Source organism: Oncorhynchus nerka, unplaced genomic scaffold (genome assembly GCF_034236695.1).
Source record: "Oncorhynchus nerka isolate Pitt River unplaced genomic scaffold, Oner_Uvic_2.0 unplaced_scaffold_1466, whole genome shotgun sequence".
NCBI classification, from domain to species: Eukaryota; Metazoa; Chordata; class Actinopteri; order Salmoniformes; family Salmonidae; genus Oncorhynchus; species Oncorhynchus nerka.
This window is the reverse complement of record NW_027039851.1, coordinates 60323-83255: the sequence shown is the minus strand read 5'-3', so window position 1 is coordinate 83255 and position 22933 is coordinate 60323. Positions and strand designations below refer to the sequence as shown.

The window sequence follows — 22933 nt, the reverse complement described above, 5'->3', positions numbered from 1 at the left end:
GTGTGCTACCTATATCCCCCCAATAGAATCTCCATACTTTAACGATGACAGCTTCTCCATCCTAGAGGGGTAGATCAACCATTTCCAGGCTCAGAGACATGTAACAGCTAAACACTAGGTCTGTGGCGACCTAAATGCCAGAACTGGACAAGAACCTGACACTCTCAGCACACAGGGGGACAAACACCTACCTGGAGGTGACAGTATTCCCTCCCAAATATGCCCCCCTTGACACAACTATGACAAAACAACCTACAAAAAAGTTGGTCAAAACTCCTGCAGCTCTGTCGCATCCTGGGTCTGTACATAGTCAATGGTAGGCTTAGAGGGGACTCCTATGGTAGGTACACCTATAGCTCATCTCTTGGCAGTAGTACTGTAGATTACTTTATCACTGACCTCAACCCAGAGTCTTTCAGAGCGTTCACAGTCAGCACACTGACACCCCTATCAGATCACAGTAAAATCACAGTCTACCTGAACAGAGCAATGCTCAGTCATGAGGCATCAAAGACAAAAGGAACTGAATATTATTAAGAAATACTATAGATGGAAGGAAAGTAGTGTCGAAACCTACCGAAAAACAATCAGGCAACGAGAAATTAAATAAAACGTTTCACTGTAATAATGATGGTGTAAACTTACCAGTAGAAGGCCTAAATAGTATATTTTACCTTTCAGCTTCCCTATCAAATCTAAAAATGTCAAGCAGAAAGAAATTGAGAAACCTATCCAACCAAAAACATAAAGACCCAGAAAACCTGAGCCTACACCTGAGCCTACACCTGAGCCTACACCTGAGCCTACACCTGAGCCTACACCTGAGCCTACACCTTCACTATGGTGAATCACAAAAACAATACAGAAATACACTACAGAAAAAGAAGGAACGGCACATCAGAAATCAGCTCAGTGTAAGTGAAGAATCCATAGAGAATCTAACCACTTCTGGGAAAATTGGAACACACTAAACAAACAATACGAAGAGTTATCTATCCAAAATGGAGATGTATGGATAAACCACTTATCCAATCTGCTTGTCTTTATAACAAATAATAAATAGCAAAAACATACAGAACCAATTACAAATGTTAGAATCAATTATTAAAGACTACCAGAACCCACTAAATTCTCCAACTAAATTGAATGAACTACAGGACAAAATATAACCCTCCTACCCAAAAAGGCCTGTGGTGTTGATGTTACCCTAAATGAAATGATAAAATATACAGACCACAAATTCCAATTGGCTATACTTAAACTCTAACATCATCCTTAGCTCTGTCATCTTCCCCAATGTTTGAAACCAAGGACTGATCACCCTAATCCACAAAGTGGAGACAAATTCGACCCCAATAACTACCGTGGGATATGCGTCAACAACAACCTTGGGGAAATCCTCTACATTATCATTAACAGCAGACTCGTACATTTCCTCAGTGAAAACAATGTGCTGCGCAAATGTCAAATTGGTTTCACCAAATTACCTAACGACAGGCTCCCTTACTTATTCACCCTAATTGACAAACTAACCAAAACAAAGGCAAAGCCTTCTCATGATTTGTTGTTTTCAAAAAAGCTTGACTCAATTTGGCATGAGAGTCTGCTATACAAACAAATTGACAAGGACACTAGAACAGTCTGCAGCACCCGGCCTCACCCAAATAGAATCTTAGGTCAAATGTCTATTGTTTACTGATGATCTGGGGCTTCTGTCCCCAACCAAGGAGGGCCTACAGCATCACATATATCTTCTGCACATATTCTGTCAGACCTGGGCCCTGACAGTAAATCTCAGTAAGACAAAAATACTGGTGTTCCAAAAAAGGTCCAGTTGCACAAATACAAATTCCATCTAGATGCCGTTGCCCTAGAGCACACAAAAAAACGACACATACCTCAGCCTAAACATCAGCTCCACAGGTAACTTTCACAAAGCTGTGAATGATCCGAGAGACCAGGTAAGAAGGGCCTTCTACGCCATCAAATGGAATATCAAATTTGACATACAATTAGGATCTAGCAACAAATACTTGAATCAGTTATAGAACCCATTGCCCTTCATGGTTGTGAGGTCTGGGGTCCACTCAACAAACAAGAATTCACAAAATGGGACAAACACCAAAGAGTAGCAGTGATCCAGTGTTTTTCCAGGGCGAGTGCTACAGTCAATATGCTGATAGAATTTAGGTAGTCTTGTTCTCAAATGTGCTTTGTTAAAATCCCCAGCTACAATAAATGCAGCCTCAGGATATTTGGTTTCCAGTTTGCATAAAGTCCAGTAAAGTTCCTTGAGGGCCATCGTGGTATTGGCTTGAGGAGGGATATGCACGGCTGTGACAATAACCGGATGGTAGTTCCCTTGGGAGATAAGGAACAAAAGGACTTGAGTTCCTGTTTGTTGTTACAATTACACCATGAGTCATTAATCATGAAGAATACACCCCCGCCCATCTTCCTGAAGTGATGTTTATTCCTGTCGGCGCAACACACAAAGAATCCAGGTGCCTGTATCGATTCCGACAGCATATCCCAAAAGAACAATGTTTCCATGAAACTGAGTATGTTACAATCCCTGATGTCTCTCTGGAAAGCCCTGATTTCGTTGACCTTGTTATCTAGAGACTGGATATTCGCAAGTAATATACTCAGAAGTGGTGGGTGGTGTGTACTCCTCCGAAGTCTGACCAGAAGACCGCTCCGTCTTCCTCTTCTCTGGCGGCGTTGTTTTGGGTCGGCCTCTGGATTCAGTTCAAATGCACTGGGTGGTTCGGACAAAGTATCCGATTCGGGGAAGTCGTATTCCTGGTAAGTTGATGTCGGTCTGATATCTAATAGTTCTTCCCGGCTGTTTGTAATGCCACAAGATTTTCTGGGCTAACAATGTAAAAACAAAGTACTGAAAAGTTTCCTAAGGACTAGAATATAGGCAGCCCTTTCTGTCGGCGCCATCTTGGAAATGAGTTCGTAGCAATGCCAATATAATGGTACAGCTATATGGACACAATCACTATGGTACTTTTTAAATGGTGAGTTTACAAACAAATATTTTGATAAATAGAATTGAAAGTTGTGTCTCATTATGGTAAGTGGTGAAATAAGTAAAGCCAGTTGGCTTAGCAGATAATAAGAAAAGACGATCAGTATTTACCGAGCTAAAAGAGAAGGAATATAATATCTATTGTTTACAGGAAACTCATTCAACAATTTTAGATGAAGTTGTGTGGAAAAAAGGAATGGGGGGGGATCAAAATATATTTCTCCCATGTGCAAAGAAATTCAAAATGGTAACGATATTAACCTCTTCAGTCGACCCTCTACTTTTTTGAACATTTTGTTAAAAATCGCGCAACATTTCAGCGCCCTGCTACTCATGCCAGGAATATAGTACGTTCATATGGTTAGAATGTGTGGATAGGAAACCCTCGGACGTTTTTAAAACTGGTTAAATCACGACTGTGGCTATTACATAACGTGCGTTACATCGGAAAGCGCAGGAAAACCTGATCACAGAAAATGGAAATAAATATCCTTGCGCCACTTCCAGCAATTGTTAACAGTGAGCCGAATTAGATAAGACCGAGCATTCAACTCCCACAGCATCCCCATGTTGTCGAGTATCTTGTGAATTTAATCATCTTTGATTCTTGGTTGAACCGAAAGAGGGGCACCGCTTACCTCCGGTCTCCGCCCAGATCATTCCGGAAGAGCTCTCTCCTGAAATTTTTTCCAAGACGACAGCTAATGATATTTACATCGCCTACGGATGATTTTTATCGCTTATTAACGTTTACTAATACCTAAAGTAGCATTACAAACGTATTTCGAAGTGTTTTGTGAAAGTTTATCGTCTACTTTTTGAATTTTAAAAATGACGTTACGTTGTGAAATCGCTGTTTTTTTCGTTTATCACACAGTCTACATATAACGATATCTTGGCTTTATATGGCCCGATTTAATCGAAATAAAGACCCAATAGTGTTTATGGGACATCTAGGAGTGCCAACAAAGAAGATGGTGAAAGGTAATGACTGTTTTCTATTTTATTGTGCGGTTTGTGTAACGCCAAAATGCTAATTATTTTGTTTACGTCCCCTGCTGTGCTTTTCTGTTGTAGTGTATTGGTGCATGCTATCAGATAATAGCTTCTCATGCTGTCGCCGAAAAGCATTTTAAAAATCGGACTTGTTGCCTGGATTCACAACGAGTGTAGCTTTAATTTGATACCCTGCATGTGTATTTTAATGAACTTTTGAGTTTTAACTAATACTATTAGCATTTAGCGTAGCGCATTTGCATTTCCAGAGCTCTAGTTGGGACGCAAGCGTCCCAAGTAGAGGCAACAGGTTAATTAACAGTAATTTTGATCCAAATGTGCAAATTATCCATACAGATCCAGAAGATTATTTTAAATATGTTATTGGACCATAAACAGATTTGTCTCCTTAATCTATACAGTCCAAATAATTATGATCATGGCTTCTTAATGTATCAACCCTACAAGCAACACTGGACTCTATTATTATGGTGGGAGATTATAATACCGTTTTAAATACCTCAATGGACCATAAAGGAAATCACACTACACACAATCACTCCCATGCTCTTTAGAAAATCACAAATATATTTGAACCAGTGGATATATGGAGACTTTAAAATCCTGATCTAGTGAGATATACAGTTGAAGTCAGAAGTTTACATACACTAGCTTGGAGTCATTCAAACACGTTTTTCAACCACTCCACAAATTTCTTGTTAATTAACAAACTATAGTTTTGGCAAGTTGGTTAGGACATCTACTTTGTGCATGACAAGTACTTTTTCCAACAATTGTTTACAGACAGATTATTTCACTGTATCAAAATTCCAGTTTACATACACTAAGTTGACTGTACCTTTAAACAGCTTGGAAAATTCCAGAAAATGATGTCATGGCTTCAGAAGCTTCGGAAAGGCTAATTGAAACCATTTGAGTCAATTAAAGGTGTACCTGAGGATGTATTTCAAGGCCTACCCTCAAACTCAGTGGCTCTTTGCTTGGCATCATGGGGAAATCAAAAGTGGGAAAATGGGAAAATCAAAAGTCCACAAGTCTGGTTCATCCTTGGGAACAATTTCCAAAGAGAGGCACAGAATAAGTTAGTTAGAGGGAAAACAAAAAGAAATGGAGGAACTTATTCAAGAAAGATCAACTGTAATATTATAAAAATAAAGCAAACTAGATGGAATATGGGGTAAAATACACCAAATTATGTTTTAATCTTCAACATGGAAATCGCGCACCAGCGACTCCTGTGGCGGGCCGGGCACAGTGCACGCTAACCAAGGTTGCCAGGTGCAGAAGCAGTGCAGCTTGGTTGTGTATCGGAGTACGCATGACTTTCAACCATCGTCTCTCCCGAGCCCGTACGGGAGTTGTAGCGATGAGACAAGATAGTAGCTACTAAAACAATTGGATACCACAAAATTGGGGAGAAAAAGGGGTAAAAAAAAAAGATGACCTCTTTCCCAAAATCACATTCCCTAAGCATTTTATTAAACTGATCAAAAAACACACTTTTTACCCATTCTAATGAGGATAAAAGACATTTGGGTCGACAGTGTAACGTTCAGGCCAATACATTCTAGTTCATTATCACATGACCACTCAATTTGTTTACATCGGATATGTTCTTTAATGTAAATCATCACACCCCCTCCTCATCCTCCAATCCTGTCTCTCCTGAAGACATTGTAGCCAATCACAATCACAGCAGCATTTGGAGAGTTTTTATGGAGCCATGTCTCTTTGAGACAGAGGAAGTCAAGGTTGGAGTCTATGTAGATGTTGAATTTGATCACTTTTTGGAATGACACTACGAATGTTCAAGTAGTGCCCCCCTAGTAGTCCCTTGGGCTTAGCTCGTGGGTCCCAGATGACTAGAGAGTGATTGATACATTAAAAAAAGTTAGATTTTCTGTGTTTTCTGACGGCTGGGTTTAGGCCGTTTTGTTTCGTTTTGATTCATTGACAATCCCTCCCACCTGCACTGGATGCGGGGAACCAACTAAAACAGCTTGCCCACCAGAAGCAGAGTCAGGGATCGCATATAGCGACGTGGGTATGTTTGAAGAGTCTAAATCTATCCTGGAGCCAGGTGAGTCGAGAGAAACCATGGGACCATAGCACTCATCCACTTCCACAGCGGGCGACGATCAGTGGACGAGGCCATCCACTGCTTTCCACTCCGGTGAGTATTACTTTTTATAGCTACTGTTTACCGGCCTGCTGGGCCATATGCAGCGTTCCTCACGTAATTCCGATTGGATCTTGTAGTCATGGCAGATAATATTCAAATTTTTGGTGACTTTAATATTCACATGGAAAAGTCCACAGGCCCACTCCAAAAGGCTTTCGGAGCCATCATCGACCCAGTGGGTGTTGTCCAACATGTCTCCAGACCTACTCACTGCTAGTTTTGTCCCATGGAATAAATGTTGTGGATCTTAATGTTTTACTCATAATCCTAGATTATCGGACCACCATTTTATTACGTTTGCAATTCCAACAAATAATCTGCTCAGACCCCAACCAAGAAGCATCAAAAGCTGTGCAAAAATTATCAGACAACCCAAAGATTCCTAGATGCCCTTCCAGACTCCCTCCACCTACCCAAGGACATCAAGAGTACAAAAATCGGTTAACCACCTAACTGAGGAACTAAATGTAACCTTGCGTAATAGCCTAGATGCAGTCGCACCCCTAAAACAAAAAACATTTATCATAAGAAACTAGCTCCCTGGTGTACAGAAAATACTCGAGTCCTGAAGTTGGAACGGAAATGGCGCTACACCAAACTGGAAGTCTTCCCTATTAGTTTGGAAAGACAGTACCATGTAGCATCGAAGAGCCCTCACTGTTCCTCAATCATCCTATTTTTCCAACTAAATTGAGGAGAATAAGAACAATCCTGAATACATTTTTGATACCGTCGCAAAGCTAACTGAAAAGCAGCATTCCCCAAGAGAGGATGGCTTGCACTTCAGCAGTGATAAATTCATGAACTTCTTTGAGGAAAAGATCTTGATCATCAGAAATCAAATTACGGACTCCTCTTTAAATCTGCGTATTCCTCCAAAGCTCAGTTGGCCTGAGTCTGCACAACAATGCCAGGACCTAGGGTCAAGGGAGACACTCACGTTGTTTAATACTATATCTCTTGACACATTGATGAAAATAGTCATGGCCTCTAAACCGTCAAGCTTCAAACTGGACCCTATTCCAAAAAATACCCTATTCCAAGCACTTCCCGTGCTTGGCCTTCTTTTATTGAACATAATAAACGGCTCCCTGTCCACCGGATGTGTATAGTAATAAAGCCTCTCTTGAAAAAGTCAAACCCAGAATAAAAAAAATAATCGGCCTATATCGAATCTCCCATTCCTCTCAAAAACATTTGAAAAATCTGTTGCGCAGCAACTCACTGCCTTCCTGAAGAAACACAATGTATACAAATGGCTTCAGTCTGGTTTTAGACCCCATCATAGCACTGAGACTGCTCTTGTGAAGGTGGTAAACAACCTATTAACCTCTTTCAGCTAGGGGGCACTATTTTTATGTTTGGAAAAATAACGTTCCCAAAGTAAACGGCCTATTTCTCATGCACAGATGCTAGAATATGCATATAATTCACAGATTAGGATAGGAAACACTCTAAAGTTTCCAAAACTGTCAATATTGTCTGTGAGTATAACAGAACTGATATTGCAGGCAAAAACCTGAGGAAAATCAAACCAGGAAGTGGCTTCTATTTTGAAAGCTCCATGTTCCATAGCCTGCCTTCGCTCCATTTAAAGAGATATCAGCCAGATTCCTTGTCCTACGGCTTCCTCAAGGTGTCAGTCTTTAGACAGTTTCAAAATCTCCCATTTTATTTTGAAAAATGAGCGAGTTTTGTTTGCGCAACAGAGCTTGGGCAGCCATCGTCTCTCCCTCTCCTACTGAAAAAGACAGTGCCGGTTGATATAATCTATAATATATATTTTAAAAACAACCTGAGGATTGGTAAAAAAAAAAAAATGTTATATGTTTCTGTGGACATTACGGATAGTATTTGGAATTTTCATCTGCGTTGTCGTGACCACTCGAGCCTTTGGATTTCTGAACATAACGCGCCAAACAAACTGAGGTATTTTGGGTATAAAAATAATCTTTATGGAACAAAAGGAACATTTGTGTAACTGGGAGTCTCGTGAGTGAAAACATCCAAAGATCAAAGGTAAGCGATTCATTTTACTGCTTTCTGATTTTCGTGACCAAGCTACTTTGATGCTAGGTGTTCATAATGTTTGGTCTAGTGATCGATAAACTTACACAAATGCTTGGATTGATTTCGCTGTAAAGGATATTTTCAAAATCTGGTGGATTAACAAAATGCTAAGCTGTGATTTTTAGTAATATTATTTGAATGTGGCGCTCTGCAATTCAGCGGTTATTGATGACAATTATCCCGCTAAAGGGATGGATAGCGTCAAGAAGTTAATGGTGTCAGATCAAGGCTCTGCATCTGTCCTCATGCTGCTTTTTATACCGTCGATCACCACATTCTATTGGAGAGATTGGAAACACAAATTGGTCTACACGGACAAGTTCTGGCCTGGTTTAGATCTTGTATCGGGAAGATATCAGTTTGTCTCTGTGGATGGTTTGTCCTCTGAAAAATCAACAGTAAATGTTGGTGTTCTTCAAGGTTCCGTTGATGGACCTCTATTATTTTCACTGTATATTTTACCTCTTGGTGATGTAATTCGGAAACAATGTTAACTTTCACTGCTATGCGGACGATACACAGCTGTACATTTTGACGAAACATGGTTAAGCCTATGAAAAGCCAACTGACATTTACTCCTGAGTGCTGACCTGTTGCACCCTCTACAACCACTGTGATTACTATTATTTTACCCTGCTGGTCATCTATGAACATTTGAACATCTTGGCCATGTGCTGTTATAATCTCCACCTGGCACAGCCAGAAGAGGACTGACCACCCCTCAGAGCCTGGTTCCTCTCTAGGTTCTTCCTAGGTTCCTGCCTTTCTAGGGAGTTTTTCCTAGCCACCGTGATTCTACGTCTGCATTGCTTGCTGTTTGGGGTTTAGGCTGAGTTTCTGTATAGCACTTTGTGACATCGGCTGATGTATAAAGTGCTTCATAAATACATTTGATTGATTGATATGGCTTCAGTAATTCTAGTGTTCGACTCCTATAGTTGATATGGCTTCAGTAATTCTAGTGTTCGACTCCTACAGTTGACATGGCTTCAGTAATTCTAGTGTTCGACTCCTATAGTTGATATGGCTTCAGTAATTCTAGTGTTCGACTCCTATAGTTGATATGGCTTCAGTAATTCTAGTGTTCGACTCCTATAGTTGATATGGCTTCAGTAATTCTAGTGTTCGACTCCTATAGTTTATATGGCTTCAGTAATTCTAGTGTTCGACTCCTACAGTTGACATGGCTTCAGTAATTCTAGTGTTCGACTCCTATAGTTGACATGGCTTCAGTAATTCTAGTGTTTGAGTCCTACAGTTGATATGGCTTCAGTATAACAAACATAGCTTCCACAGCTTGCCTCAACAGAAGGTCTCCCTCTGAAAGAGGGCATCACAGACTACAGGATAAACACACTAGAGCAGAGGATAGTACCTCAGGGGGATTCAGCCCCGTAACGCCAGATATCGCTCCCTTTCTCAAGTCCCTCCCCACTCTGAAATTTGGGACGGACACTTGAAATTCCACAGAGCAAAAAACAGATTTTCTGTTCTCTCCCTTCCTGGCTCTTCTTTCATTGGAGGAGGTGGTGAGGGCAGGGGGTGGATCTCATTGGCTTAGTTTCTCACGTTTTTCATCCTCATCTCCCCCTTCCAAAAGAAGGACCATTCTAGAATATTTAAAAACCTTCATTATGGATTTCATCCTGTACTCACCTGTTCAGGAAGGTGTTTCCAAAGGGGTTGAGATTGCGGAAGGGTTTGTTGGGGTCGACGATGAGAGCGTTGCCTGGGATAACTCCCTCCACCTCGCCGTGCATGATGGCTGTGAAACAGTCAGTGGTGGGCTCTGGTCCTATCCTGCTTCCTGGGATATCCTGCTCCAACACATACCTGACGCAGAGAGAGAGGAACATATTCACATTAAACTGTGTTGTTAAAACCAATGCGTTTCAGCGTGTAGCCTTAATCAGTGTTTTTATCTGAGCCAGACTCACACAGACAAACAAACGCCACCACGTTAGCCAGACGCACACAGACAAACAAACGCCACCACGTTAGCCAGACGCACACATTGGAGCAGGTGCTTATCAAAACATTACATCAAAGCCATGTTTGTTTTGCAGTATAAGACAGATAAAAAAAAAATTTTTAAACATTCAGGAAGAATATCTGTCCCTGTAACGAACTTGACAGCTACTGTATATCTGAATGGCTACTTGATGAAACTGCTTGAGAAATCTGCTTTATCCAAAGCCATAGGAGTTTTGTCGTGATTCCTATGTTGATGATAAATCATATTTGCTGCTCTGTGGTGTGTAATGAGGAGCAACCAGACGCTGCTGGTCTGTGGTGTGTAATGAGGAGCAACCAGACGCTGCTGGTCTGTGGTGTGTAATGAGGAGCAACCAGACGCTGCTGGTCTGTGGTGTGTAATGAGGAGCAAACAGACGCTGCTGGTCTGTGGTGTGTAATGAGGAGCAACTAGACGCTGCTGGTCTGTGGTGTGTAATGAGGAGCAACCAGACGCTGCTGGTCTGTGGTGTGTAATGAGGAGCAACCAGACGCTGCTGGTCTGTGGTGTGTAATGAGGAGCAACCAGACGCTGCTGGTCTGTGGTGAGTAATGAGGAGCAACCAGACGCTGCTGGTCTGTGGTGTGTAATGAGGAGCAACCAGACGCTGCTGGTCTGTGGTGTGTAATGAGGAGCAACCAGACGCTGCTGGTCTGTGGTGTGTAATGAGGAGCAACCAGACGCTGCTGGTCTGTGGTGTGTAATGAGGAGCAACCAGACGCTGCTGGTCTGTGGTGTGTAATGAGGAGCAACCAGACGCTGCTGGTCTGTGGTGTGTAATGAGGAGCAACCAAACGCTGCTGGTCTGTGGTGTGTAATGAGGAGCAACCAGACGCTGCTGGTCTGTGGTGTGTAATGAGGAGCAACCAGACGCTGCTGGTCTGTGGTGTGTAATGAGGAGCAAACAGACGCTGCTGGTCTGTGGTGTGTAATGAGGAGCAACCAGACGCTGCTGGTCTGTGTTGTGTAATGAGGAGCAAACAGACGCTGCTGGTCTGTGGTGTGTAATGAGGAGCAAACAGACGCTGCTGGTCTGTGGTGTGTAATGAGGAGCAACCAGACGCTGCTGGTCTGTGGTGTGTAATGAGGAGCAACCAGACGCTGCTGGTCTGTGGTGTGTAATGAGGAGCAACCAAACGCTGCTGGTCTGTGGTGTGTAATGAGGAGCAACCAGACGCTGCTGGTCTGTGGTGTGTAATGAGGAGCAACCAAACGCTGCTGGTCTGTGGTGTGTAATGAGGAGCAACCAGACGCTGCTGGTCTGTGGTGTGTAATGAGGAGCAACCAGACGCTGCTGGTCTGTGGTGTGTAATGAGGAGCAACCAGACGCTGCTGGTCTGTGGTGTGTAATGAGGAGCAACCAGACGCTGCTGGTCTGTGGTGTGTAATGAGGAGCAACCAGACGCTGCTGGTCTGTGGTGTGTAATGAGGAGCAACCAGACGCTGCTGGTCTGTGGTGTGTAATGAGGAGCAACCAGACGCTGCTGGTCTGTGGTGTGTAATGAGGAGCAACCAAACGCTGCTGGTCTGTGGTGTGTAATGAGGAGCAACCAGACGCTGCTGGTCTGTGGTGTGTAATGAGGAGCAACCAGACGCTGCTGGTCTGTGGTGTGTAATGAGGAGCAACCAGACGCTGCTGGTCTGTGGTGTGTAATGAGGAGCAACCAGACGCTGCTGGTCTGTGGTGTGTAATGAGGAGCAACCAGACGCTGCTGGTCTGTGGTGTGTAATGAGGAGCAACCAGACGCTGCTGGTCTGTGGTGTGTAATGAGGAGCAACCAGACGCTGTTGGTCTGTGGTGTGTAATGAGGAGCAACCAGACGCTGCTGGTCTGTGGTGTGTAATGAGGAGCAACCAGACGCTGCTGGTCTGTGGTGTGTAATGAGGAGCAACCAGACGCTGCTGGTCTGTGGTGTGTAATGAGGAGCAACCAGACGCTGCTGGTCTGTGGTGTGTAATGAGGAGCAACCAGACGCTGCTGGTCTGTGGTGTGTAATGAGGAGCAACCAGACGCTGCTGGTCTGTGGTGTGTAATGAGGTGTAACCAGACGCTGCTGGTCTGTGGTGTGTAATGAGGAGCAACCAGACGCTGCTGGTCTGTGGTGTGTAATGAGGAGCAACCAAACGCTGCTGGTCTGTGGTGTGTAATGAGGAGCAACCAGACGCTGCTGGTCTGTGGTGTGTAATGAGGAGCAACCAGACGCTGCTGGTCTGTGGTGTGTAATGAGGAGCAACCAGACGCTGCACTTGACACTTATGAAACAACTTATTCCAGTTACTAATAAGCACACATTAAGAAAATGACATGAATCTGTTAAATCCCTGTGGGTTTATGAGGAATTGAGTTTGAATTTATTTTTACAGGGACAGTGCACATTAATCAACGTTTCAGTAAAAGTGCCGGTTTTAGCCAGCCGGCTAATTTTCGACCCCAGTCCCTGGGCAAGTTATTAAAAACTATGACAATAACCATACAGACAAACAATGAGCAGTGGGCACATGCAGAACAACATAGAACAAGCAACACATAGCACGCAGACAGAACAACATAGATCAAGCAACACGTAGCACGCAGACAGAACAACATAGAACAAGCAACACATAGCACGCAGACAGAACAACATAGAACAAGCAACACATAGCACACAGACAGAACAACATAGAACAAGCAACACATAGCACGCAGACAGAACAACATAGAACAAGCAACACATAGCACGCAGACAGAACAACATAGAACAAGCAACACATAGCACGCAGACAGAACAACATAGAACAAGCAACACGTAGCATGCAGACAGAACAACAACACAAAAAGCAACAAAACAAAATGCACAAAAGCAACCGTGTTTCCACACCTCACAAGCTACAGACAGAGGAGACTGCATGAATCAGGCCTTCATGGTCAAATTGCTGCAAAGAAACCACTAACAAAGGACACCAATTAGAAGAGACTTGCTTGAGCAAAGAAACACGAGCAATGAAGATTAGATCAGTGACAATCAACAAGGCAGGTCCTACAGGTTTCTAGTTTTGTTGCACCTGGACTCCTGTCCAGTCGTGTAGTTAGGTGCCACAAAGAGGGACTTAGGAAAAATTAAATTGGCGAGAACAGGGCAGCATAGCTGTAATTGTATACCGAGTGCTAATATGCATGTCAATCTCTCCTGGCTCAAAGTAGAGAAGAGATTGACTTCATCACTACTTGTTTTTTGTAAGAAGTATTTACATGTTGATTGCACCAAGCTGTCTGTTTAAACTCTTACTTGATGAAGCTAGTCTTGCCAGTGGAGTACTGCCCCACCACCAGCACCATGGGTTTGTTGTCAAAGTCTGCGTCCTCCAGAGAGGGGGAGTGGAAGTCATGGAAACCGTAGTGCTGCTCCAGGGGGAGGAGCTTCTGATGGTACAGAGACTTTAACCCCTCTGTCACCGTCCTGATCACCTCAGGAGTCTTCTTCACGTCTTTACGGCCCCAACGAGACATCCTGATTGGATGATAGGTTGATTGATTTGTCAGTTGATTGATTGATTGTTGTCCTTCAAGAGGAAATTATCTGACTAGATGAATGAGTGAGCTTGGGAGTTCCTTGAGTTATCTGTCTGTGTGTGGAAGTGTGTGTGTGGAAGTGTGTGTGTGGAAGTGTGCATGTAGCGTCTGTCGGTGTACATCTGTGTTTTCTGAGGGTGAACCTATCTTCAGGTGTTTCCTGTGTTTTTGTGAATGTTGCTCTTTACCTCTGGGCCTCCTCTCAGGAGATGGTCCTGTATGTTACTGTAGGGCTGTGACTTCTGTAGTATGTTAGAGCTCTGGTCTGGGCCTTTCCTCTCCTATACACACCACTCGGACTCCTGAACGACCTGAAAAATAATGAATGAATGAAACATGTTCCAGTGCCATTCTCCAGTGAGAGGAGACAACTGTTAAACAACCTAAAGAAGAGTATGTTCAGAACACATTAAACATACAGAACACACAGGTAGAGCTGTATAGGGGCCTAGAATACAAAGGCTATGATACTCAAGAACAGGTCAGAAGGATTTCATCTCTAGACATTAGAAATCTGTCTGCTACGTTGTGAATATTACCCCTCTAGACATTAGAATTCTGTCTGCTACGTTGTGAATATTACCCCTCTAGACATTAGAATTCTGTCTGCTACGTTGTGAATATTACCCCTCTAGTCATTAGAATTCTGTCTGCTACGTTGTGAATATTACCCCTCTAGTCATTAGAATTCTGTCTGCTACGTTGTGAATATTACCCCTCTAGTCATTAGAATTCTGTCTGCTACGTTGTGAATATTACCCCTCTAGACATTAGAATTCTGTCTGCTACGTTGTGAATATTACCCCTCTAGACATTAGAATTATGTCTGCTACGTTGTGAATATTACCCCTCTGGTCATTAGAATTCTGTCTGCTACGTTGTGAATATTACCCCTCTAGTCATTAGAATTCTGTCTGCTACGTTGTGAATATTACCCCTCTAGTCATTAGAATTCTGTCTGCTACGTTGTGAATATTACCCCTCTAGACATTAGAATTCTGTCTGCTACGTTGTGAATATTACCCCTCTAGACATTAGAATTCTGTCTGCTACGTTGTGAATATTACCCCTCTAGACATTAGAAATCTGTCATTAAAATGATCTATATACACACTGTTACGAACCCCTTTGGCCCTGCAGTCTAGGGGAGATGGACACGAGACCCGTGTCTGAGTGTGTATATAGTGTGTATATATATATATATATATATATATATATACAGTGGGGCAAAAAAGTATTTAGTCAGCCACCAATTTTGCAAGTTCTCCCACTTAAAAAGATGAGAGAGGCCTGTAATGTTCATCATAGGTACACTTCAACTCTGACAGACAATGAGAAAAAAAACATTTTAGGATTTTTAATGAATTTATTTGCAAATTATGGTGGAAAATAAGTATTTGGTCACCTACAAACAAGCAAGATTTCTGGCTCTCACAGACCTGTAACTTCTTCTTTAAGAGGCTCCTCTGTCCTCCACTCGTTACCTGTATCAGTATAAAAGACACCTGTCCACAACCTCAAACAGTCACACTCCAAACTCCACTATGGCCATGACCAAAGAGCTGTCAAAGGACACCAGAAACAAAATTGTAGACCTGCACCAGGCTGGGAAGACTGAATCTGCAATAGGTAAGCAGCTTGGTTTGAAGAAATCAACTGTGGGAGCAATTATTAGGAAATGGAAGACATACAAGACCACTGATAATCTCCCTGGATCTGGGGCTCCACGCAAGATCTCACCCCGTGGGGTCAAAATGATCACAAGAGCGGTGAGCAAAAATCCCAGAACCACACGGGGGGACCTAGTGAATGACCTGCAGAGAGCTGGGACCAAAGTAACAAAGCCTACCATCAGTAACACACTACGCCGACAGGGACTCAAATCCTGCAGTGCCAGATGTGTCCCCCTGCAACCTGTTGCGGCGAGGCGTTCCCTTCAGGGAACTCCACCGTCCCCCGTTCAGCTGAAACGGTGGCGCAGGGAATGCAAAAAATATTCTTAGAAATATTTAACCTCCACACATTAACAAGTCCAATACCTCAAATGAAAGATAAACACCTTGTTCATCTAGCCAGCGTGTCAGATTTTTAAAATGTTTTACGGCCACCACCAAAACAAAGACAAAAGGCAGCCATTTTGTACCACAAAAGATAAAATGACAAAAAGCAGGATTAAAAAATATATATTTCACTAACCTCTTGAAAATCTTCATCAGATGACAGTCATATGACATGTTACACAGTACATTTATGTTTTGTTCGATAACATGCATTTTATATCCATAAATCTCGGTTTACATTGACGCCATGTTCAGAAAATTCTCCAAAATGTCTGGAGGAATTATAGAAAGCTTATCATAAACTTTGACTAAAGATACATGTTCTACATATAATTAAAAAGATACACTGGTTCTTAACCTGTTAGTACTCTAGGGGCAGTATTTCATTTTTGGATAAAAAGACGTGCCCGTTTTAAGCGCAATATTTTGTCACGAAAAGATGCTCGAATATGCTTGGAATTGATAGTTTTGGAAAGAAGACAGTCTTACGTTTCCAGAAATGCAAAGATTTTCACTGTGAGTCCCTTAGAACAAATGCTTCGGGCAAAACCAAGATGTATGACCGACCAGGAAATGCACAGGATTTCTGAGGCTACGTTTTCCATGATCGCCTTATATGGCTGTGAATGCGACAGGAATGAACGGACTCTTTCTCTTGTTTCCCCAAGGTCTCTGCAGCATTGTGACGTATTTGTAGGCATATCATTGGAAGATTGACCATAAGAGACTACAATTGCCAAGTGTCCCTCTTGGTGTCTGCGTGGCATTCGGTGCGCAAAAATCAAGTCCCATTATTTTTCCATTCAAATCTCAGAACAAACCAGGCTACAAGGACGGTGCTTTCAATGGAGAGAAATATGACAAACCACCTTCAGGATTGATTCAAACAACGTTTTCCATGTTTCAGTCGATATTATGGAGTTAATTCGGAAAAAAGTTCGACATGTAGGTGACTGAATTTTCGGTTAGTTTCGGTAGCCAAATGCATAGTAACAAAAAGGAACGATGTGTCCTACACAAGAATCTTTCAGGAAAAACTGGACATCTGCTATGTAACTGAGAGTATCCTCATTGAAACATCTGAAGTTCTTCAAAGGTAAATTATTTTATTTGATTCCTTGGCTGGTTTTTGTGAATATGTTGCGTGCTAAATGCTAACGCTAATGCTAAGCTAGCTATCACCACTCTTACACAAATTAGTGATTTTCTCTGGTTCTAAAGCATATTTTGAAAATCTGAGACGACAGGATTGTTAAGAAAAGGATAAGCTTGAGAACAGGCATATTTATTTCATTTAATTTGCGATTTTTAGAAATCGCTAACGTTGCGTTATGGTAATGAGCTTGAGGCTGTAGTTACGCTACCGCATACGGGTTTGGGCGGACTATGAGGTTAATGCAACCGCTGTGTCACTTTTTTTTACGTTACGGAAAAAGCCTACCATGCAATAATCTGAGACGGCGCTCAGATGTAACAATATTTCTCTGCTATGTTGGAGTCAACAGAAATACAAAATGACAACGTAAATATTCCCTTACCTTTGATGGTCTTCGATCAGAATGTAGTGCAAGGAGTCCTACTTCAACAATAAATCGTTTTGTTTCATAATGTTCAATTCTAGTGTCCATGTAGCAGCATCTGCTACCACTTTCAGCTCAAATGCCCAAAAAATGACTTCTGGTCCAGGATAATTTTGCATCAAAACTTCCAAATTACATATTACAGGTCGACGAAACTGGTCAAAGTAAGTGCAGAATCAATCTTCAGGATGTTATAAACGTACAAAACAAATGGCATTCCAACCGGGCAATCCTAGTTCATCTCGGGCTGATTGGAACACACAAAGCACTCCAAACGCATACGCCCTTTCAAGCACATTAATCTTTTGTGACACTGTAGTAATTTCCTTCCCATTAGGTCAAAGTTCACAGCAAATGCTCCATTGCACTTTCTACTGAATGAGGACATCTAGTGGAAGACATAGGAAGTGTTTCCAGATCCATAACTTGTTGGGAAGGGAGGGGGCGATGACGTCAAAGTTGCCCCAACTTTCAGGATTCCAAAACTAGTTTGGAAGATTGCCTGCCCTGTGAGTTCTGTTATACTCAGACATAATTCAAACGGGTTTAGAAGCTTCAGAATGTTTTCTATCCAATAATAATAATATGCATATATTAGCAATTTAGGACAGATTTTGATGCAGTTCACTATGGGCACGCAATTCATCCAAAGGGGAAATACTGCCCCCTATCCTTAACAAGTTTTAAGCCAGTACATGTCCAGGCCCGTCTGAAGTTTGCTAGAGAGCATTTGGATGATCCAGAAGAAGATTGGGAGAATGCCATATGGTCAGATGAAACCAAAATATAACTTTTTGGTAAAAACTCTACGTGTTTGGAGGACAAAGATTGCTGAGTTGCATCCAAAGAACACCATACCTACTGTGAAGCATGGGGGTGGAAACATCATGCTTTGGGGCTGTTTTTCTGCAAAGGGACCAGGACGACTGATCCGTGTAAAGGAAAGAATGAATGGGACCATGTATCGTGAGATTTTGAGTGAAAACCTCCTTCCATTAGCAAGGGCATTGAAGATGAAACATGGCTGGGTCTTTCAGCATGACAATGATCCCAAACACAACGCCCGGGCAACGAAGGAGTGGCTTCGTAAGAAGCAATTCAAGGTCCTGGAGTGGCCTAGCTTGTCTCCAGATCTCAACCCCATAGAAAATCTTTGGAGGGAGTTGAAAGTCCGTGTTGCCCAGCAACAGCCCCAAAACATCACTGCTCTAGAGGAGATCTGCATGGAGGAATGGGCCAAAATACCAGCAACAGTGTGTGAAAACCTTGTGAAGACTTACAGAAAATGTCTGACCTCTGTCATTGCCAACAAAGGGTATATAACAAAGTATTGAGATAAACTTTTGTTATTGACCAAATACTTATTTTCCACCATGATTTGCAAATAAATTCATTAAAAATCCTACATTGTGATTTTCTGGATTTTTTTCTTCTCATTTTGTCTGTCATAGTTGAAGTGTACCTATGATGAAAATTACAGGCCTCTCTCATCTTTTTAAGTTGGTGGCTGACTAAATACTTTTTTGCCCCACTGTATATATATATATATACACACACACACACACAATATACACACTCAGACTATATATACACACACTTAGACTATATATACACAAACTATATACACACTCAGACTATATACATATATACACTATATACACACTCAGACTATATATATATATATACACACATAATACACACTCAGACAATATATGTATATACCCACACTCAGACTATATATATATATATACACACATAATACACACTCAGACAATATATGTATATAACCACACTCAGACTATATATATATATATACACACATAATACACACTCAGACAATATATATATATATATATACACACATAATACACACTCAGACAATATATGTATATACCCACACTCAGACTATATATATTGTTATTGCTTTGTCTCCGAGTTTTTCACAAAGGTACCACACATGACTTAAATGTCAAAATGAATACTAAATAATACCAAAATGTAACAATCTGTGGATGTCTATAGTAGTGTTTGAGTGGAGAGAGTGTTAGACCAACAACCAATAGGTGGAGGAAGCCAGCCTGCCAGTCAGGTAAGAGAGAGTGTGTTGGCTGATGTGGCCACCCTTCATAGCCTCCAGGCAAATTCAGCCCAGGTGCGCCACATCAGCTGAAAGACCTTCCAGCTCTGTCCACTAGCCTGCTGCAGCAATCAGACTACCAAACAGGAGATCCCAGCGGAGTGGGAGGGACGTCAAACTACACACTATATAAACCCTCACTAAACTATGTATACACACTCACTATATACATATATACAGTACCAGTCACACAATACCATTCTACATTGTATGCCAAATAGAATCTAAAGTTAACACTCTAAAGTAGTGTCAGAGCCAAATAGAATCTAAAGTTAACATTCTAAAGTAGTGTCAGAGCCAAATAGAATCTGAAGTTAACATTCTAATGTAGTGTCAGAGCCAAATAGAATCTAAAGTTAACATTCTAATGTAGTGTCAGAGCCAAATAGAATCTAAAGTTAACATTCTAAAGTAGTGTCAGAGCCAAATAGAATCTAAAGTTAACATTCTAATGTAGTGTCAGAGCCAAATAGAATCTAAAGTTAACACTCTAAAGTAGTGTCAGAGCCAAATAGAATCTAAAGTTAACATTCTAAAGTAGTGTCACAGCCAAATAGAATCTGAAGTTAACATTCTAAAGTAGTGTCAGAGCCAAATAGAATCTAAAGTTAACATTCTAATGTAGTGTCAGAGCCAAATAGAATCTAAAGTTAACACTCTAAAGTAGTGTCAGAGCCAAATAGAATCTAAAGTTAACATTCTAAAGTAGTGTCACAGCCAAATAGAATCTGAAGTTAACATTCTAAAGTAGTGTCAGAGCCAAATAGAATCTAAAGTTAACATTCTAAAGTAGTGTCAGAGCCAAATAGAATCTAAAGTTAACATTCTAAAGTAGTGTCAGAGCCAAATAGAATCTAAAGTTAACATTCTAAAGTAGTGTCAGAGCCAAATAGAATCTAAAGTTAACATTCTAATGTAGTGTCAGAGGCAAATAGAATCTAACATTAACATTCTAAAGTAGTGTCAGAGCCAAATAGAATCTAAAGTTAACATTCTAAATTAGTGTCAGAGCCAAATAGAATCTATACAAAAGTGTTTCTGGTAGCACAGTGGATCTGAAGTCAGAGATGGCGCAGTGGGAAAGTTTAGAAAGACAGAGTGTGATAGTTTAAAGAAAGGGAAACGTCGGTTTGAGTTCACTATAACAGTAGGAACAGTATGACCCTAGTTGAGTGCATTAGAGCGGACCCTCACCAAACCCATTCAATTTCACTGATCAAACACTCAAAACAAAACATATCCAGCCAGTGCTCACAAAGGCTGTTTGATAAGAACTTGGAAACACACAGTTTAAAGTCAGACAGAAATAGACCATTACATTAAGTTCTAGCAAAAGAAAAGAAACCCATACCTGGTGAAGATGGGAGTAGAGTCTCTTCCCTTAAGTAAGTTGCAGAATAGTCTGACTTTATAGAGTTGCTGCAGCTCATGTGTGGGTGTGGCAACCAGAAGCAGCCAGAAGCCTGTCAGTCTGAGGGATAGTACGTCTCCAGAGTTTAATATGTTTCAGTTGAAGGGGTCCTCTCTCTCTCTCACTCACATTCACTCTCTCTCTCTCTCTCTCCTTCTCCCTCTCCCCCGTCTCTCTCTCTCTCTCTCTCCCTCTCCCTCTCCCTCTCCCCCGTCTCTCTCTCTCTCTCTCTCTCTCTCTCTCTCCCTCTATCTCTCTCTCTCTCTCTCTCTCTCCCTCTCTCTCTCACTCACAATCACTCTCGCTCTCTCTCTCTATCTCTCTCTCCCTCTCTCTCTCACACGCTCTCTCTCTCTCTCTCTCTCTCTCTCACACTCTCTCTCTTTCTCTCTCCCTCTCTCTCTCTCCTTCTCTCACTCACAATCACTCTCGCTCTCTCTCTCTCTCTCTCTTAGAGAAAGTAGATCTAGCTGGTCTGTCATAATATAATGGAGACAGTAGATCTAGCTGGTCTGTCATAGTATAATCGAGACAGTAGATCGAGCTGGTTTGTCATAATATAATAGAGACATAGAGGCAGTAGATCTCGCTGGTCTGTCATAATATAATAGAGACAGTAGATCTAGCTGGTCTGTTATAATATGACATAGACATTCTAAAGTAGTGTCAGAGCCAAATAGAATCTAAAGTTAACATTCTAATGTAGTGTCAGAGCCAAATAGAATCTGAAGTTAACATTCTAAAGTAGTGTCAGAGCCAAATAGAATCTGAAGTTAACATTCTAAAGTAGTGTCAGAGCCAAATAGAATCTAACATTAACATTCTAAAGTAGTGTCACAGCCAAACAGAATCTAAACTTAACATTCTAAAGTAGTGTCACAGCCAAATAGAATCTAAAGTTAACACTCTAAAGTAGTGTCAGAGCCAAATAGAATCTAAAGTTAACACTCTAAAGTAGTGTCAGAGCCAAATAGAATCTAAAGTTAACATTCTAATGTAGTGTCAGAGGCAAATAGAATCTAAAGTTAACATTCTAATGTAGTGTCAGAGCCAAATAGAATCTAACATTAACATTCTAAAGTAGTGTCAGAGCCAAATAGAATCTAAAGTTAACATTCTAAATTAGTGTCAGAGCCAAATAGAATCTATACAAAAGTGTTTCTGGTAGCACAGTGGATCTGAAGTCAGAGAGGGCGCAGTGGGAAAGTTTAGAAAGACAGAGTGTGATAGTTTAAAGAAAGGGAAACGTCGGTTTGAGTTCACTATAACAGTAGGAACAGTATGACCCTAGTTGAGTGCATTAGTTGAAGGGGTCTTCTCTCTCTCTCTCACTCACAATCACTCCTATCTCTCTCCATCTCTCTCCCTCTCTCTCTCCCTCTCTCACTCACAATCACTCTCGCTCTCTCCCTCGCTCTCTCCCCCATCTCTCTCTCTCTCTCTCTCCCTCTCTCACTCACAATCACTCTCTCTCTCTCGCTCTCGCTCTCTCCCCAGTCTCTCTCTCTCTCTCTCTCTCCCTCTCTCTCTCTCTCCCTCTCTCACTCACAATCACTCTCTCTCTCTCTCTCTCTCTCTCTCTCTCTCTCTCTCTCTCTCTCTCTCTCTCTCTCCCTCTCTCTCTCACACGCTCTCTCTCTCTCTCTATCTCTCTCTCTCTCACTCACAATCACTCACGCTCTCTCTCTCTCTCTTAGAGAAAGTAGATCTAGCTGGTCTGTCATATTATAATAGAGACAGTACATCTAACTGGTCTGTCATATTATAATAGAGACAGTAGATCTAGCTGGTCTGACATAATATAATATAGACAGTAGATCTAGCTGGTCTGTCATATTTTAATAGGGACAGTAGATCTAGCTCGTCTGTCAT

General features: G+C 41.7%; 1 protein-coding gene across 2 annotated transcripts in view; it reads right to left on the bottom strand.

The window, feature by feature from the left end:
- Positions 1–21198, bottom strand: part of LOC115119908 (EH domain-containing protein 2-like) — a 36176-nt gene extending 14978 nt beyond the window's left edge. The window contains exons 1-4 of one of the 2 annotated variants that reach the window (XM_065015391.1): positions 21002–21198; positions 14062–14184; positions 13590–13811; positions 9966–10142 (exon numbers count right to left, since the gene is read on the bottom strand). In XM_065015391.1, the coding sequence (XP_064871463.1) occupies positions 9966–10142; positions 13590–13810 (398 nt within the window). In that variant the 5' untranslated portion in view covers position 13811; positions 14062–14184; positions 21002–21198. The remainder of the gene's footprint in view (positions 1–9965; positions 10143–13589; positions 13812–14061; positions 14185–21001) is intronic. The other variant, XM_065015392.1, reaches the window with a different exon arrangement.
- Between the last annotated feature and the right edge of the window lie 1735 nt (positions 21199–22933).